The sequence below is a fragment of the Oryx dammah genome, unplaced genomic scaffold (genome assembly GCF_014754425.2).
Source record: "Oryx dammah isolate SB20612 unplaced genomic scaffold, SCBI_Odam_1.1 HiC_scaffold_10, whole genome shotgun sequence".
Taxonomy (NCBI): Eukaryota; Metazoa; Chordata; class Mammalia; order Artiodactyla; family Bovidae; genus Oryx; species Oryx dammah.
The window spans coordinates 78,894,902-78,912,820 of NW_024070194.1; the positions used below are offsets into that span (position 1 = coordinate 78,894,902).

A 17,919-nucleotide genomic window follows, 5' to 3' on the forward strand; every position below is an offset into this window, starting at 1 on the left:
CACCCTGTGGACTGTAGCCTGCCAGGCTCCTCTGTCCATGGGATTCTCCAGGCAAGAACACTGGAGTGGGTTGCCATTTCCTTCTCCAGGGGATCTTCCCAACTCAGGGACTGAACCCATGTCTCCAGCATTGGCAGGAGGGTTCTGTATCCCTGAGCCACCAAGGAACCTGTATGTTATCTTCATAACAAGTGATCAAGATACGATTACTGAGAGAGTTTACCTTTGTGGACTGCTTTTGAAATCTGGGGTGTATTAGACACTTCCAGTACTTTCTCACCCGCTTAACAGCCTATCTGGCTGGTGGCCACAGCACTGGCCAGCACAGGTGCAGATGACACCATTGAGGAGTTCTGCAGTACAGGGGAAGCAGAGACACAGGGTGGTAGCTGGATTGGGCTAGGTGGGTAATGGAGTTAGGGATAACTCTGGAGCAGGCATATCTGGCCAGAAGTGATCAGCCACTACGTGCGAACCTGAAACTGAGTGCCAGGCCCTGCTTTAGAAGCTTTATGTGTATTCACCAATGCCACCTTCAAAACCGCTTGGGGAGACAAGGAGTTCTGTCGTTACCACGTCCCACTGGCGGACGAGCAGCATGACCGAGCGCTGCTCACCTGAGAGCGTGGCTTCTGCTGGGAATGTCATGCTGCAGACCCCCAGGATATCAGTGCCAGCTGAGGGGCACAGAGCCTGGAGGCCGTGAGGTCAGGCACTGTGTGGGCACGAGTGTCACAGCCCACACCAGCCACACCGCCTGCCTGCTGCCTGGAGCACGGGCCCCCCTCTCAGCCCCGGTTAGATGGTACGACAGAGCTATCCCATCAAATGCTTGTGTCCAGGACTGTAAAACATCCTGCCGGGTATGAAGGCAATAAAGGGAGAAGGGGAAGAAAAGACCCTCAATGTTGTTAAGAATTTTTCTCACAGTAACACTTAATGTAGCAGTATGGTACTCGCAGTCTTTATCTTTTCAGAGTTGGATCCATTTTCTCATGGTTTTATACACGAGTTTCTTCAGATTCTGTTTTCAGTTCAGTTCAGTCGCTCAGTCGTGTCCGACTCTTTGCGACCCCATGAATCGCAGCATGCCAGGCCTCCCTGTCCATCACCAACTCCTGGAGTTCACTCAGATTCACGTCCATCGAGTCAGTGATGCCATCCAGCCATCTCATCCTCTGTCGTCCCTTTCTCCTCCTGCCCCCAATCCCTCCCAGCATCAGAGTCTTTTCCAATGAGTCAGCTCTTTGCATGAGGTGGCCAAAGTATTGGAGTTTCAGCTTTAGCAGGATTCTGTTTTATTTACTCCCAAATGAAAACAATTAACAACTCAACCAGGATATTTTAAAAGTAGGTAATTCATGGACTAGTAGAATATACAGCCTAAGTCACAGTCATAATGTGGCTGTCTCTAGATTTCTCATGATCACATCTGCTGAAAATGGAACACTCAGAACCAATCAAACGGGCTCCATGCTCCTGGGATGCGGGGTGGAGCACAGAGGCAAAGGGGGCAGAAGCCAAGGAATGGACCCCTTGATGGCTGGTCCCAGAGCCACTTCCTAAAGCCCCTTAGAGTTGGTTCACGATCGTGTAGGGAATTTAACCGCAGCAAGGTGTATGAAGCACACTTTGGAAACTGGAAAGGACTGAACAGGTTTTCTTGACATTGTTGTGAAAGAAAGTCTGATGCCTGCACAGACCACCTGGGTTTCTAAGAAGGCGAAGGATGCTTTGTATCTGTAGGAAGCTTAGATGACTGAAGTCCTTTTCCCACCCCTCACTGGGGCCTCACTGACTATCTGACAGATAGGTTGTGTCCCTATTTGATGCCACGAGACCCAGGCGGCTAAGTGTCTCGGGCCACACATCTAGCTGGGCCAGGATTGAGGAAGAAGGTCTGGTCCCCTACAGCACCCTCCCCATTGTGCCCGGGGTCATCTGCTGTCCTGGTCACTATGTCACTGTGGCGTCTGGACAGGCCCTTTGTCTTCTCTGAGCATCAGTTTCCTCATCTACTTTCTTTTTTAAGTGGTGGGGGGGATAATGATAGTTACACAGTGGGCACTCACCATCTCCTGGAAATGGATTTCTCTCTCAGGGAATCATGTCCCCAAGGACCTTCCAATGTCCAGGCATTTCAGGAGGCCTCGTGTACAAGCCTGACTCCAGAAGTGGGCCTGTGACCCAGGCCAGGCCAGTCAAGTCCAGAATTTGTGAGCCTCACAAAGACGCATGGAGTGCTGGGGCCTGCTCTCTTCTGCCAGGAACCTGGAGTGACCAGGACCACTACCACACACAGGCTGAGCATGAAGTCAAACAGTGTGGAAGGCAGAGCCAATGGACTGTGAGAAACAGTCCTGATGAAAGTCTGTGCCTCTGATCAACATACCCACAGTGTGGGCTTTTGAGGCACATGAGCCAAAAACCTTCTTTTTTTTCCTAAGCCATTCAGTTAGCCTTCCTGTTCCTTGAAAACTAAAAGGTTTAAGGCTGATATCATCTCTTCTTGGGTTTGCTGCACAGAACAAGCTATTGTATGCAACAGCCCTTCACAAATAATAAAAGTCTTTTGCAAACAATTAAAAGCAGAGCAGGGACTTCCCTGTTGGTCCAGAGGTCAAGAATCCACCTGCCAATGCAGGGGACAGGGGCTGGATCCCTAGTACAGGAAGATTCCACATGCGAAGGGGTAACTAAGCCCATTTGCTACAGTTACTTAGCCTGCATGCCTAGAGCCCATGCTCTGCACCAAGAGTAGACACCGCAATGAGAAGCTCATGGACTGCAATGAGAGGCAAGCCCCCACTCACTGCAACAAGAGAAAGCCTGTGCATAGCCATTAAGACCCAGCACAGCCAAAAATAAATTTTAAAAATTTCTTTTAAAAATCAAAGTAAAAGTTGTATCTTATTAGCTTATTTGGGGGGCAAATACTAATATTAAAGTAATAAACTGAAACTACTTTCAATTTTTCATGACCTTACAATAATAAAAGCACAAAGAAAAGTTATTCTTGTGTGATGCCTGATGAATTCCAAGTAGCCCAAGTAGAGCGTGAACTATGACAATGACGACAGTCTTGGACTATTGATGCAACGCGGCCATGTAGAAGCCATGGTCCTAAAATGAGGAAGAGGTCTCTCTTTCCCAAATTTCACTTCTAAGATTTTCTTACCTTATTTGATATTTAATTAAGTGAAGGCAGTGAAAAGGAAAAATCAGGTGGGATGGAGCAGTCATGAACAATGAAAAGAAATACAGGAATAGACATGTGTGCATTGACTCACTGGAACCACAGCAAACAGAGGGAACCGAAGAGGAAACTGTTATCTTATGGATCCCACTGTGGCCAGCAGATGCTTTCTCTACATGTGATAATGGTGGAGGACAGCTGTCCTGAGACACTGTAGAGAGAAGCACTTGGAGAGGGACCAGTCCTCCTGGGATGCTCCCCTGGCAGATACGCCCTCCTCCATCTCAGAGATGAGGACACTGACGACCATGAGGCCTTGTCATCTGCCCAGTTCCCACACTGTGAGCGGGAACCCTTTCTGCTTCAGCAGGCTCCTCTGGCCCCTAGTCCCTCTGCTTCTCTACCCTCACACGAAAGGACACATCTCTAAGGCGAAGAGGAGCACACGTTTGCTGATGATGCTGCTACTTGGGTTAACAGCAGACCCCCTAGCGTGTTTTGTAAAAAAAAATTTAAATACTTTAAAAAAGTTTTCATGTCTTCTGAATTGATGACTATGAAGCTATCTTGTACAGACCTTTGGGAGTACCAATAAAATAGCTGCAAAGAATGCTAACCTGAAAATGAAATTAGTGAAAAAAAAAATCAAGGAAGTGATCTTGCAGGCAGTACACATTTCACAGGGATTTTCCAGTTTACACTTATCTAACCCTCGAGAGCCTAACGATAAATCCTAAACAACCTGGGGCCTCAGAGTTGAGTCTCTGGTGCTACACAAGTGTGACAAAATTTGGATGCTCGAGAGAATATGTAGGTTTGCAACCAGTGCTTCTTAAGAAGGGAGGGTGCTCATCGAGCACTCTGAAAACTAAAGGAGAGCTGTTATAGTTTCACCAGAAAAACATAAAAATTCATATCCCCCTTTAAAAAAATTCAGATGATTCATGAATCAGAGGTTTAATGCCCAGTTTAAAAGTTGAAGGGAAACAGCTGTGAAAAATAGAAACTTAATGGCAATCACCCTGGCAGAACTACCCTACCTCTTCTTCAAAAATAACTTCCCGCACAGAAGCCTGGGGCTGGAAACTGCCAGCACCTGCAGGAAGGTCACCAGTCCTTCACTGGTGGTGGTTATCTTTACCCCAGCGTGGGTCTGGACAAGATGGGAGAGGAGAGAGGTGAGGAAACGCGCAGGACAGCCGGGGGGTGGCAGGCCTGGCCAGCGAGGACCACTATAAGCCTGGCTGTCGGTGGGAAAGAGGCGTGAGAGCCTGAGCAAAGCCATTAGATGACTGTCTCATTTCACAATTCTGCTCAGAGCTGGCCCTCTGCCCAGGGATACAGAAGGAACAGCTCTTCCCATCTCCCTCAAACACAGACAGTGAGACCCCCTTTCCAAGTCTCCAATCTCATGATAGCAACAGCTTCTGTGGACAAGTCTGGGAACCTCGCCCCACATACGGCCTTGCTAGCTTGGGAAAGGAAGCACCGAATTCTAAATCATCTGTTTACTAATGAACGTTCCCGACAGGATCCCCTTGTACTTTGTCTCGGTCTGTGCTCTCTCACGGTGGGTGTTCTAGAGCCTGTGTGCACTTTTAGGAACCCAGCCTGAAAAATCTGCTGTTTCCCAACTCCTCCGCACCTTAGAGCAGTGGCTGGGTCCTTCCTCCAAAACAGCGTCTCACTGGGAGTCTACTGGCAGCTACTGGAAAGAAAGGCGTTTTAACTGGGTGGTCTCTACTCTCCCTCCTCCCCCTGTGGATGGTGGTGAGCAGATCTCCCACAGGAGGTCACGAGTTTATGCTTTTGCTGTGTCCCTCTGTCCATCACTGACTTGCTGGCTAAATGAGGATGTGTTACTTAACTCTTTGGTACTTCAGTTTTTATAGCTGGAAAATGAAGCTGGGTTGGCAAATGAGAGATGAAAAATAAGAACTGAGCTTCTTCAGAAGCTCACTAGCACGGAGGGTCAGGCGTTGAGCTCTTTGCTAATCTGGTATTGTTGTTGTTCAGTCGCTAAGTCGTGTCTGATTCTTTGTTACCCCATGGACTGACTACAACATGCTAGGCTTCCCAGTCCTTCACTATCTCCCAGAACTTGCACAAACTCATGTCCATTGAGTTGATGATGCCATCCAACCGTCTCATCCTCTGTCATCCCCTTCTCCTCCTGCCCTCAATCTTTCCCAGCATCAGGGTCTTTCCCACTGAGTCGGCTCTTCGAGTCAGGTAGCCAAAGTATTGGAGCTTCAGTTTCATCATTAGTCCTTCAAATGAATATTCAGGGTTGATTTCCTTTAGGATTAACTGATTTGATCTTCTTGAAGTCCAAGGGACTCTCAAGAATCCTTTCCAACACCACAGTTTGAGAGCATCAACTTTTGGGTGCTCAGCCTTCTTTATGGCCCAACTATCACATCCATACATGATTACTAGAAAAACCATAGCTTTGACTATACGGACTTTTGTTGGTAAAGTGATGTCTCTGCCTTTTAATACGCTGTCTAGGTTTGTCATAGCTTTTCTTCAAGGAGTAAGCGTCTTTTAATTTCATCTAGCATTAATGGCATTTAAATGAGCTCTTTTTCAGGTTAAGAATAGGAAGAATGATGAGAATGATGATGGTGATGGCGATAATTAATACTGCACCAGGACTTTAGAATTTACAAGACATTTTTATATTCATCGTTTCACTTGCATGGCAGGCATCACTTTTACTTCCTTTTTTTTGACTGCACTGGGTCTTTGTTGCAGCACGCAGGCGTCTTTAGTTGTGCCACTAGGGCTCAGTAGTTGCAGGGTGCAGTCCTAGTTGCCCTGAGGCATGTGGGATCTCAGTTTCCTGACCAGGGATTGAACCTGAGTCCCCTGCACTGGAAGGAGGATTCTAACACTGGACCAGGGAAGTCCTGGACATCACTTTTCACTTCTGCTTAACAAATCCCAAGAAGCCAAATGATTTGTCCAAGGTCATCAAGTGAGTGAGGGCAGAGGCAGTGGTCAAAGTCAGGTCCTGTAATTTCACGTTTGATCCTCATTTCACTTGTTTTATCCCCTGTCATGTTTTCCCTAAGTCAACTGATCACCTAAGTGGTCATCAAAGGGAGACAATAGGCCTCTCAGAAGGAAAGGTACATGATGGGGAGAAGGCCCAAAGGACCAGGGGGCACAGACGCAGCCTATACTAACTACCCTTTCGATCTTCCCCATTCTGTCGACCCTCTCTAACTATTCTAAGCGAGCCAGTTTCTATGCTAAGTTATCTATGCTTCCTGTTCTAACTCGGCCGAGGGCAGGTTCCTTTGGAGGGCTGGAGACGGGGGACAGGAGACAACTTATTAACAAACACTGCTGGCTAACTGTTTGGGAGAATTTTATTATTAGGAAAGGAGAACAAAAGCTCAGGCTACTGGAACATACAAGCAAAGGATAGCCCATCTTTTAAAAAAATGATATTCCATGAGAAAAAGCTTTCTTACGGTCTCTGTCACTGTCTAAAAAAACTATTGTAGACAGACCTGACCAACCAAGAGCATCTTCATCCCCCTACACACAGCATTTCCATTAGGATCATCCCCCTGCCAAGCCACAGAAGGGCAGGACAGGTGTGTGATGGATGCTGCTATAGTTCCCATCCTTACCCAGCCCATCCACAGGCCCTGTCCAGGACACAGACATCTACCAGGCAGCAAAAATGACATGTGATTGAAAAGAAAATGATAAATTCACTTAAAGTTATTTTCCTTACTATGTAAGAAGTTTTTATATAGTAAGAAGTTTGTGAAATACAAAAATACCAATAGAAAAATGGACATAAACACACAATTCACAAATGAATGGGTCCTGTTAACTAAATACAGACCAACCTCAGTTATCAAGTATGAAGTATAGAGGAGTACAGACTAGGTCATTAACAGAAGCTATCTTTGGGTTGGGAGTTATGGGTAATTTTTACTTTCTTTGTATATGTTTTGATTCTAAAATTTTTTGTACAGTGAACATGTACAATTTTGGTAAGCTGTTATTAAGTAAAAAACCAACTTCAAAACACTGTGGGAAATGCGAAATATGGAAATTACCTCTTCCCACTCAAGGAACTTTCCCTAGCGCTACATGAATCTCTCGTTAATGGCTTCCATATAATTTACCACTAGCACTGTTTAGGAAATACAATAAGAAGAATGGATTCTTAAAGTCTATGATACAGTAAGAAAAACCTAGAAAAATCATCCACTACTTACTTAATTTTTTTGGTATTAAAAAAAGAGTTCTTTTCTTGAATGATCTGTTTTAACCTTATATCGAAATTTGCTCATGAAAGTTAAATAATTCTGTTGTTTGGTTATGAAGTTAGTACACAAATTCTTTTATTTCTTCTCTAAGGAGATCAAACCAGTCAATCCTAAAGGAAATCAATCCTGAATATTCATTTGGGAGGACTGATGCTGAAGCTGAAGCTCCAATACTTTGGCCACCTGATGCGAAAAGTTGATTCGTTGGAAAAGACCCTGATGCTGGGAAAGATTGAAGGCAAAAGGGGACGACAGATGATCAGACGGTTGGATGGCATCACTGACAAGAGTTTGAGCAAATTCCGGGAGATAGTGAAGGACAGGGAAGCTTGGCACGCTGCAGTCTATGGGGTCACAAAGAGTTGGATGTGACTTAGCGATTGAACACCAACAACAAAAAATTCAGGACTAAAATGTTTCCTTTTAATTTCTATTTATCTTTCCTAAGATTAAAATATAATCCTCCCCTGAGTTTTTTTTTCCAATCTCAATTTTTAAAGCTACAAGTCAAGTGCTTTTTTGTGTAAAATTAGTTTGTGATTTTTATTTAGCTGTATTTTCATCCCCTTTGTCTGGTAGAAACAGTGTGAGAAAGGATTTTTAATATACTCTGATACTCTCTCCCTTGACTGAGAGGAAGGCTAAGGCCCACTGAGGTTCAGTTACTTACAACTGAGAAATAGGACAGCCAGGCTGAAAATAACCCAGGCAAGGGCAGTTTATTGCTTCTTTAGACTCATTTTGACTTCAATTTTATACTCATAAATTAGAAGGAGTGTTCTCTACGATTGAACGATAGTTCAGCTTAAAAAGAAATGCTCAGTTTAGTGCCTAACTATTGCGTCCTGTTGGGCATGCCAGCAACCCTTCCACTGAGAGGACGCTCTGGCGCAGGGCAGTGCTTTCTGAAGACTCTTGACAGATGCTTTCACGGCTTGGTCACAGCTCAAAGGAAGGTGCGGAAGACAGTCCAAACATCTTAGCGCTCACATCCACTTCTCTGAAGCACTAGTACTAAACACCATTTTTAAATTTCCCAAAGAATCACAGGTTTTTACAGCTTAGGTTTAAAAGAAAATAAATCTTTTGAACTTTCCTTCTGAATTGTAGAGAGGGGCCAAATGAACCATTAAGGTACAGAATGGATATGCCTTAAAAAAAAGGGAGGCTCTCTCTAAATTAAAACTTTTGGGTCGCCAGGTCACCTTCACAGCCCTTGATCTGCCAGACTGGAAGCTCCTTGAGGGCAAGAATGATTTTTTTCTTTTTCTTTGTTTCCCCAGTGCCTGCCAGAGTTCCTGGCAAAGAGTCAGCACTCAGCAAATTATGGTAGAACGTGATGGTAAGAACAGATGGGAAGGGCCACAGAGACTAGGAGTGGCTGTAACCAGCGCTCTGTGAGACAGCAGCTTTGTGCTGACTCTGAAATGTCCCAGATCCAGATGGGTCTGCGATTATTTACACAATAAACTTATTACTTTGGAAAGTAAAATTATGGCTTCAGTTATTACTGGTTATTTCCCTTAATAAAGGAATAATAAAAATGAGAACTAATTTTGACTTTCCCAAAGGTTCCCAGGCTTTACATCAGAGAAAGCAGTCTTGACACAGGGACTGGGGTTTGTAAATACGTAAGACAGCATTGCTGGAATGGGACATGCTGAGCTTCCTGCTGTTCATATTTTTAAGGAAAAGAAGGTGGGGGAAAAATAAAACTCTGAAACTAAAGGTAAAAACTGCAAAACGACCCACTTCTAGCAATAGATCCAAAACTGAGACTTTCAGGGCTTCGAGATTTCTTATGAGAAACTATAGTAAGAAAAATACAGTGACTCATCCCGTAATCATGCCCTTTCTTCCCAAAGTACACAGCACGATTCCCACATCCCTGGCACGTGGGCACTGGGGACAGAGCTATTGCAACACAGAGCGCCTCCCCGCATGGGGCCCTCGTGCAGGGCGGGAGACAGACCTTCCCAGTGCCGGCAGCAGCGTGGCTGCACTTGCTCTGCCCCTGAAGAGGGGGCGCTCCCTGGGCACTCCTTTGTCTGGCACGGCTGCTTTCTTGGGCTGCCCTGCATCCAGGCAGAGCAGCTCTGAATAGACGTTCCCGGGTTTCCCAGCCGGTTGTCACTTCAACACTGAAGATCCGATTGGAAAAGAGGGAAGGGGAAGGAGGAGGCAACCTCTACTTGGGGCCACAGCACGAGTAAGGCGGCCAGGCTCTGCCCAGTGCCCATTCTCCTCCGCCACTTCTGCGGCTGGGAAAGAGGGAGCGAAGCCAAGAGTTTCCGGACAAATGATTGACGTTCTTCCCAAAGACGTCTCCAAAACGCCGCTCAGGAAGCCCGCTCCCAGGCCTCCCCCAGTTCCTGGAGAGTAACTACTGAGAGAAATGAGATGGATCCGCCCCGGGGCTAGTGTCCGTGTGAACGGATAAAATGGTCCGAAGCTTTAAGGGACATAAGGAAGTTCAAGGGCTAGTCAGAGGAGGGCCAGACCCCACGGGCTACTCCCGGCAGGAGGCCGTCCTGGCAGGGACCGGTGTTCCTTGATCCTCATGTAGTCGGGACGGGAGGGCTCTGCAGAGGCCAAGCGTCAGCGAGGATTGACTCGGAGGCGCCTGGGACGGAAGGACTGGGGTCTTGGCTGGACGGGGCATTTGTGGGTGCCAGGGGCCCCTGCTTGACCTGGGTGTGCTATTATTCCTGGAGCAGGCTCTCAAGGAAGTGGGGGACAGGCCCATGAGGAGGGGCTGCACAGGTGGGCTGGCCGCACAGAGTGGGGCTCCGAGGTGCCAGGGATTGAAGCCGCCCCGTTAGTGCCCGGCGTTAGCTGACCGAGGGAAGTGTGCATGTGAAGGATGGTCAGAGGTGGGGACAAGGGCAGCTCAAGGCTGACCACAGCTAAAGGGAAGCAAGCAGAACAGTGAAAGAGCCTCAAGATGGAAATGGCACTTTTCTCATAAGCTGACTTGGTGAACCCCCAGTGTTATCCCTGGATATCAGAACATTTTGAAGATAAGAAAACGGAACTGGCTCGTGGAAAAGGCTCAGACCAGTCAACTTTTCATAATGAAAATTCTTCACGGTTAGGAAGTCCTACAGATTATAAGATTTATATGACAGCAGCTATAGAAAGCTTACATCTGTACAAATACCAGTACCCCTAAGGAGGACGATATTTCATTTGTATGGAGATGTTGTAACTCATCCTTAATAATTAAAAATATTAAGTATTAATATTACATGTCATACAAGATCTAATTTTTTCTGTATTCTATCTGAAAACAGTAATACTTTGTGGTACAATTAATTGTCTTCTCGAACCACAAATCAATGTTTTCATTGGTCTGAGAATCAGTTAAGCTATATTACATTACAGTTGTTTGCCAGCAGCATTATTACTTTAGTATTTGTTAATTTACTAAGATAATTCAACATTCTAGAAATGCTTCTGAAATAAACTTTTAACACTTGCCACTAGATGTGCTTCATTTATTGCACTTAATAGGTATACTTAAGAGTTTAGCTGCTAGATGGAATAAGTGTCTCATTGGATTTTCTGAAGGGCTCACCTGTTCTGGACAAAGGCATCTAAATTTAAATACGAATCCTCAGAAGACTCTTCTTGGGTCTCTGTTCAGCCTTCTAGTCGCTAAAACACTTTTCTTATGTATTTATTTAAGATGAGATAAGAAGCTGGTTTTGGACCATGAGGGCCAAATTTCAAATGGATTAAAAGATAACAAACCTAAGGAGTAATCTAATATCCCCACAAATTATTTTAGAAGCATAATAATCATGACATATATTATGTCCAGGTTTAAGATCTGCTAGACGCTTTTTCCTTTTTGTTAAAGTTTCAAGTCACAAGTCCAAGTCCAAAAATACGAAAAACAAAAATTGGTACAGAGGTAAGCTCAAACAGATTGGGCTGTGACTGCAGCAAGACACACACACACACACACACACACACACACACACCCACAGAGACTCTCAAATGTATATGCTAAGTTTAAAAGACAAGGCTGAAAGCTATAACATTAGGAGTGAATTTTCAGAATCTGTTTGTCTGCATAAAGAGCTCCGCTGAAACAGAAATAAGACTGACGGAGCTCAAAATTGAACACAAGAAAAGAGAGAGAAAACAAATCCTATGAGTTAAGAAAGAGCACACTGGGGAAAAGTACTGGTTTTCATGAAAATGTCAGTGATTCACCATGGAATAAAATTCAAAAGCCACTGACCCCAATGAAAGCTTCCAGTGGAAACATGTGGATTTTGCCTCACTTCATTTAAAGAATGCTTTATATTTCATTTAAATACTATCAGAAGCATTTTCACGGTTTTTGTAGTATGTGCTTTCTCATTTTATGTTGCTATACTACTGATCATGCTAAATTCTCAAGAAGTCTTCAGGGAAAAAAAGAGCATAACAATTAATCAATATTATCACGCAAAATAGATAGGACATTTTTGGTCCCTTAAAACATGCACTGAGGGCTCAACAGTTCTTCTATTTATTACAGTAACTTTTCATTCAAGCAGATTTACTTATAGAGCTTTTCATACATACCAAATCTTGACTCTGACTTGCCAAAAGATCACGACTGAATGCAAGCTGACTTACGCAGACCACAAACCTGTCGGGAAACACTTGGAGTTCTGTACAAAAGGAAAGAAATCACATCACTCGAGGTGTCAAAAGACTTTGAACACAGAAATGCTTGATCCAAGAATTCTGCCTTACGACGATAAGCATGTATGTATCAGACATGTGTCTTCTCCCCTCCCCTCCTTCCAGGGTTTGCCATCAGCAGCGCAGGGCAAGCACAAAGCTCCAGGGGCAGAGGAGGAGGCTGCAGATGGATCCACCTGAGCCTCTGGACCATGGTATCACTAGAAATCCCCAGGCGCCCAGGGCCATCACAGCTTTCCTCCTGGGTCAGTTTGCTATCTTCTGTTCAGACTCACATTTGGGAGACAGGATCAACATTTACTACTGAGTGTTCAGACATACACTGGAAGAGGGAAGAAATCTGAAAACACACCTTGTCAGTGTTCTTGCTAGTTTTCCTCTCCCCTCTTCAGTCACCTGGCTTTGGAGAGGTTCCCTAGGCTGCAAGGCAAATTCCCAGTCTGAACCAGGCTATGAAAACAGCAGTGTCGGAGATTAGGAATTAATGATCATTCTTAAGGAAACGGTTAAATGTGCAATAGAAGGACTTCCCTGGGGGTCTAGTGGTCTAGTGGCCCAGTGCAGGAGATGTGGGTTCAATGCCTGGTCCAGGAAGATTGCACATGTGGTGTGGCAACTAAGTGTGTGCACTACAACTATTGAGCCTGTGCTTTAGAGTCCATAAGCCTGAACTCCTGAGGCCTGCTCTGAGTCTGTGCTCTGCAACAAAAGAAGCCACTGCAATGAGAAGCCTGGCACACCTCAACTAGAGACTAGCTCCCCCTCGCCACAACTAGAGAAAGACTGTGTACAGCAAAGACCCAGCGCAGTCAGAAACAATAAAATAAATTTTAAAAGATGTGCAATAGTAAAGCTGGTCCAACTATACCACAGTCTCAATGACCTATGATTACAATTTCTTAAAGCAAAACCACTGACTTCCGGGTGGGGAAGGTTAAATGAATCACAGAACCAGACTCCTCAACATTCAATGAAAGGATGATTGAATAGTAAATGTGCCTTCTTCTCCATCTGTCTGTCCATCTCTCCAATCATCCACACAGCCCCCATCGACCTCTGGGGTGATGTCTGGAGTGACGTTTAGCCCATGTTAACAGTGAATATTCTGGGGTGGGGGATGGGGAGTGGGAGGGTCTTCTCTTCTCCCGGTTTTTACTTGGTTGTACTGGCTGAACTGGAGAAGGAAATGGCAAGACACTCCAGTATTCTTGCCTGGGAAATCCCATGGACAGAGGAGCCTGGCAGACTATAGTCCATGGGGTCGCAGAAGAGTCAGACATGACTCAGCGACTAAACAACTGCCTCAGTATTTGTATAATACACATGTATCGTATTTACAACGGAAATAAAGCTAATTTTTTCTAAAAGGGAAAGCCTTCCTTTTAGATGTGACCAATTTTTACTATTCTGAGTCATGAAAGTGAAGCCTTTTACATACAATGCACACTGCCCACAAGAAATGACGGTGGGAGGGCCCTGAGACAGAGACCGAGCAGGCGTGAAAGTGTCAGTTACGCAGACACACGACTCCTGCACAGTCAGCCCCTCAACCACTTGGAGAGGCTAAATGATGTTCTGGGACCCACTCTCTCCTCACCTGCTGTCTCCTTGGGGGTTGCCTTCTCTCCTCCAACTCATTCTACTTGGGGCAAGTGGGTTAGCAGTATCAACAACAGCTCCGCTTACCCTGCTCAGAACCCCGCCCTGGTGCTTCACTGCTCACCACGAGACATGCAGCTGCTCAGGCTCTGCAACCAGGGCCGAACATGCTGTTCTGTTTCTCCCTTCTGGTCCTCGGGCAGAAACCCCCATTGCAGGGGGCTTGGGTGTGTTTAACCTCTGACCCCACATGGATGCTTTGGGCTTCCCTTGGGGCTCAGCTGGCAAAGAATCCGCCTGCAATGCTGGAGACTTGGATTCCATCCCTGGGTTGGGAAGATCCCCTGGAGAAGGAAAAGGTTACCCACTCCAGTATTCTGGCCTGGAGAATTCCATGGACTGTACAGTCCATGGGGTCGCAAAGAGCTGGACATGACTGAGTGACTTTCACTTTCACTACATGGATGCTTTATCTGGCTAGGTAACTATAGATGGGACTCTGAAAAGGCAGAAAAACAAAGTTAACAAAGCAGCTAATATTTATTCACTAATTCTTAGAACATCTTACTGAGATAAGTGATGACCAGTCTGCTTCCGACTTTCTGGAAAGGGAAATGGAGCCACAGAATTCATTATCTGTACTCCCTCTCCCAACAGGACAGTCTTGAAATACCGTAGCTCATCAGTGAATCAGAATCAGAATTCAAGAGACTTCCCTAACCCTCCCAAAGCAGGGGGCCCAGGTTCAATCCCTGGTCGGGAAACTAGATCCCACATGCCACAACTAAGGCCCAGCACAGCTAAATAAATAAATAAATAATTTTTTATAAAAAGAACTAGAAATTCAAAATTATCAGTTCTATCAAATGATTCCTTTGAAAAATAAGAATGCTAGAACAGCAGATTTTAAACAATTTGGTACTAAGTACTTTATCAACAGAAAGCCCTTCACTCTACTTAGGTTGTAATTGAGATTTGCATGAACATTTAAATAAAAATTTAGGCAATGGCAGTCCCTACCGTGAAGGGTAGCTAGGCTGTATTTTAACAGATACAAAGTTAAGTGATTTATTTTACTAAGAGGATGGGATAGAGTGGAAGGCCCCACCGTGACAGTAATACAGTCAAGTGACACTTAAAGTTAAGAAAGTGCAGATAATTGCAAAGATTCCAAGACCAAACCTTTACACAGTTCCATTTTTTGTTGTTGTTGCTTTGTTTAGAATACTGTATTTTACTTGGAAGTACTACTGCTTTTATTTTTTCCTAAGTTTTTATTGGAGTATAGTTGCTGCACACTTCATTTTTAATGTCCCTGTTTCATATCTTATTTACTAAAATCAGCAAAGGAAGCGGAGTTAAATTTTCTTTCCAAAGCTCAGATGGACTTGGAGAGCAGTTGTTAGCATCTGACTCTGTTGTTGTTGGCTGGACACACTTGACCTCGTCTCCTCAGTGGACATCTTGACTCAGGGAGTCGTGGGGGCAGAGGGCCCCATCACACACCTACAGAGAGGCCCTGGCGGCTCAGGGCCGGGAATGCACCGTTCTCATACTCAGGCTCGCTCTGTACTCCAGGGCCTCAGTGTGCACAGACAGTGGTCTAACTGCCTGAAGTGACTCTGGATGCTCAAGTGCCGAGAGGCAGCAGGAAAGGAAGGCGGAGCGTGGCCCCACTCACTGGGCTGAGGCAGGCAGTGAGCAGAGCAAGATGGAAAAAAATAATGTCAAGCACTTGCAAACACTCTTAATTAGTACTTCAGTTTCATGAAGGCTATGTGGCCACTAGGAATCGTCATTCCTTAATTTTCATTCCTTCTCTAAGGACACACTCCTTGTGCAGAATGACCCAAGAAAGTGGCTTTTTACCTGTCCTTGGTGAGCCCCTCAGGCAGCGGAGACGTATTCCTCTTTTGAGGAAATAGGCTGTGATGTGAAAGCCGTAACCTGAAAAGTGAGTATCATACATCACTCATGGGTGAGATCGAACTTTAAAAATGATACAAATGAACTTACTTATGAACAGAAACAGATTCACAGATTTTGAAAACAAACCTATGGTTACCAAAGGGGAAACGTGAAGGGGGATCTATTAGGGGCTTGGGATTAACATATACACACTACTACATATAAAAAGATAATCAACAAGGACCTACCGTAGAGCACAGAGAACTACACTCAGTATCCTCTGATAAACCATAATGGAAAAGAATATGAAAAAGAATGCATATATACACGTATAACTGAAGGACTCTGCTGTACACCTGAAACCAACACAACAGTGAAAATAAACTATATTGCAATAAAGTAGAATGAAAACACCTGTTAAGTGAACAAGGTCAGCATCAGACTAAACATGTCTCTGAGAAGGAACCCACAGGCCCAGCCCAGTGCCTGCCGCCCAGTGAGCACTCAGCGATTGCCGAGTGAGTCAGAGTAGGAGGATCTGTAGGGGCCTCTTCCAGAGGAAGAGGTGCATATGCCCGAGTAACTCCTAGGAGGCCTGGCCACGGCACCTGGAACAGCCTCCAATAACTGAAGCGGCTCAGTTACTCTATCTGGAAAATGGCCTAACTGAGGAGGTCGGACCAAACAGGCCTAACAATCAGGCCCCCAGGTAGGATGCTTAATTCAGGTTGTACCATTGGCCACTTTCTGATGCTCACTGCTTATCAGCTCACATAATGAAGAGTTTAAACTATTTGAAGAGGAGTGTGTTTTGCCTGTAAGTTATTCAAATTCAAGTAAAGTCTTTATATAGGATGTGATGAAACGAAATATGACATAAGTCCCCCTGCCTCCCCCAAAAAGAGGCAGAAAAAACTCTCCAACTACCAGAATGGCCAAACTGGAAAAGGCCATGAACACCAACTGTTGGCAAGAATGTGGGCTAACAGGAATTCTCATGCACTGACAGCTGCTTTCAGCATCTAAAGCTGAACTCAAGCATAAACACTGGGTGCATGAATAGCACTTTTCACAGAAGTCCCAAACCAGAACTGATGCAAATATCCATCAAAAGTAGAATTTTTCATTGAAAACAAAGTGGGGTAACAGTCACACAGTGCAAATCCTACTCTGCCACTAAAAGTAAATGAACTTCAGCTAGAGACCAAATCAGGACTAAATCTCACAAACATAAAGTGAAGCGAAAGAAACCTGGTCTGAAGGAGTGCACTCCACCATCTGTAACGATGGAGATATCACCATTCCTCTTACTATCATCAAATTCTGCAGCAACGAAACTTCCGTAGTCACGGGAAATACCAGCACAGTTCCCTCCTCTCTCCATCCCTCCCTTCTTTCCTCGCTTCCAGCCCTGTCCCAAGTATAAAGCACTCTGTCAATGAGCCTCCCGAAATGATCAAGTAAAAATGTCTGGTTAACACACTCAGGAACCTGGTGGAAGAATCAGAAGTGAAAGGCCCACCGAAGAAGGGTGAGGATTCCCAGGTCCCCAAACCACTTCAGCAAATCGCTTATCCTCAGAGTCAGGATTTTAGTCATAAAACTGGAAGGTCCAGGAGTTAAAAGAGGTGGTCTCCAGGTCCACTGGACTCTCCAAAGACCAACACAATCATTGTATTGAAATAATTTATATATAAAGAATACAATTAAAGAAGTTTCCAGTTTTACATTCAAGTATCCTTCTGTCACCCTCGTAGAAAGATCCAGAACATCAGTGATCATAGACCTGATCTTCTACACAAGCTGTGACAGCACAATTGCTTTAGCCATGGGGATTTCACAACAACAGTGACATCTATGACAGAATAATCTCCAGGTTTACAGAGATGAAATATGTTGTTTCCTAACACACTTGCAGTGGATCGCATTTTGGTCATGTGGCTTTCTTCTGCTTAAAATGTCAAACGAAATATGCACAGCACTGGCATTATTCTGAGTGCTTTAAAACAAATACTTCGGCCCTTAGGTCACCGCGAGAGTGGAAGTGACATCCACATCTGTTTATTTGTCTTGCAGCTGGGGGAGGGGGATGGTAGGAGACTTAACAGTCAGGGACATAGAAACACACAAAGAGAAGTGATTTTCAAAGTAATGATTAATTATGTGAGTTTTGCAAAGGACTGAACAACAACAAAAATGCATTATCAAAGTACTCTGCCT

At 44.9% G+C, this 17,919-nt stretch overlaps 1 protein-coding gene across 2 annotated transcripts in view; it reads right to left on the minus strand.

Annotated features, from left to right (window-relative positions):
- Positions 1 to 17,919, minus strand: part of LOC120869183 (SLX4 interacting protein) — a 205,425-nt gene that overhangs the window by 12,982 nt on the left and 174,524 nt on the right. For both annotated transcript variants that reach the window (XM_040248303.1, XM_040248302.1), the window contains exons 5-6: positions 15,661 to 15,738; positions 12,070 to 12,158 (exon numbers count right to left, since the gene is read on the minus strand). In XM_040248303.1, coding sequence (XP_040104237.1) covers positions 12,070 to 12,158; positions 15,661 to 15,738 — 167 coding nt within the window. The remainder of the gene's footprint in view (positions 1 to 12,069; positions 12,159 to 15,660; positions 15,739 to 17,919) is intronic.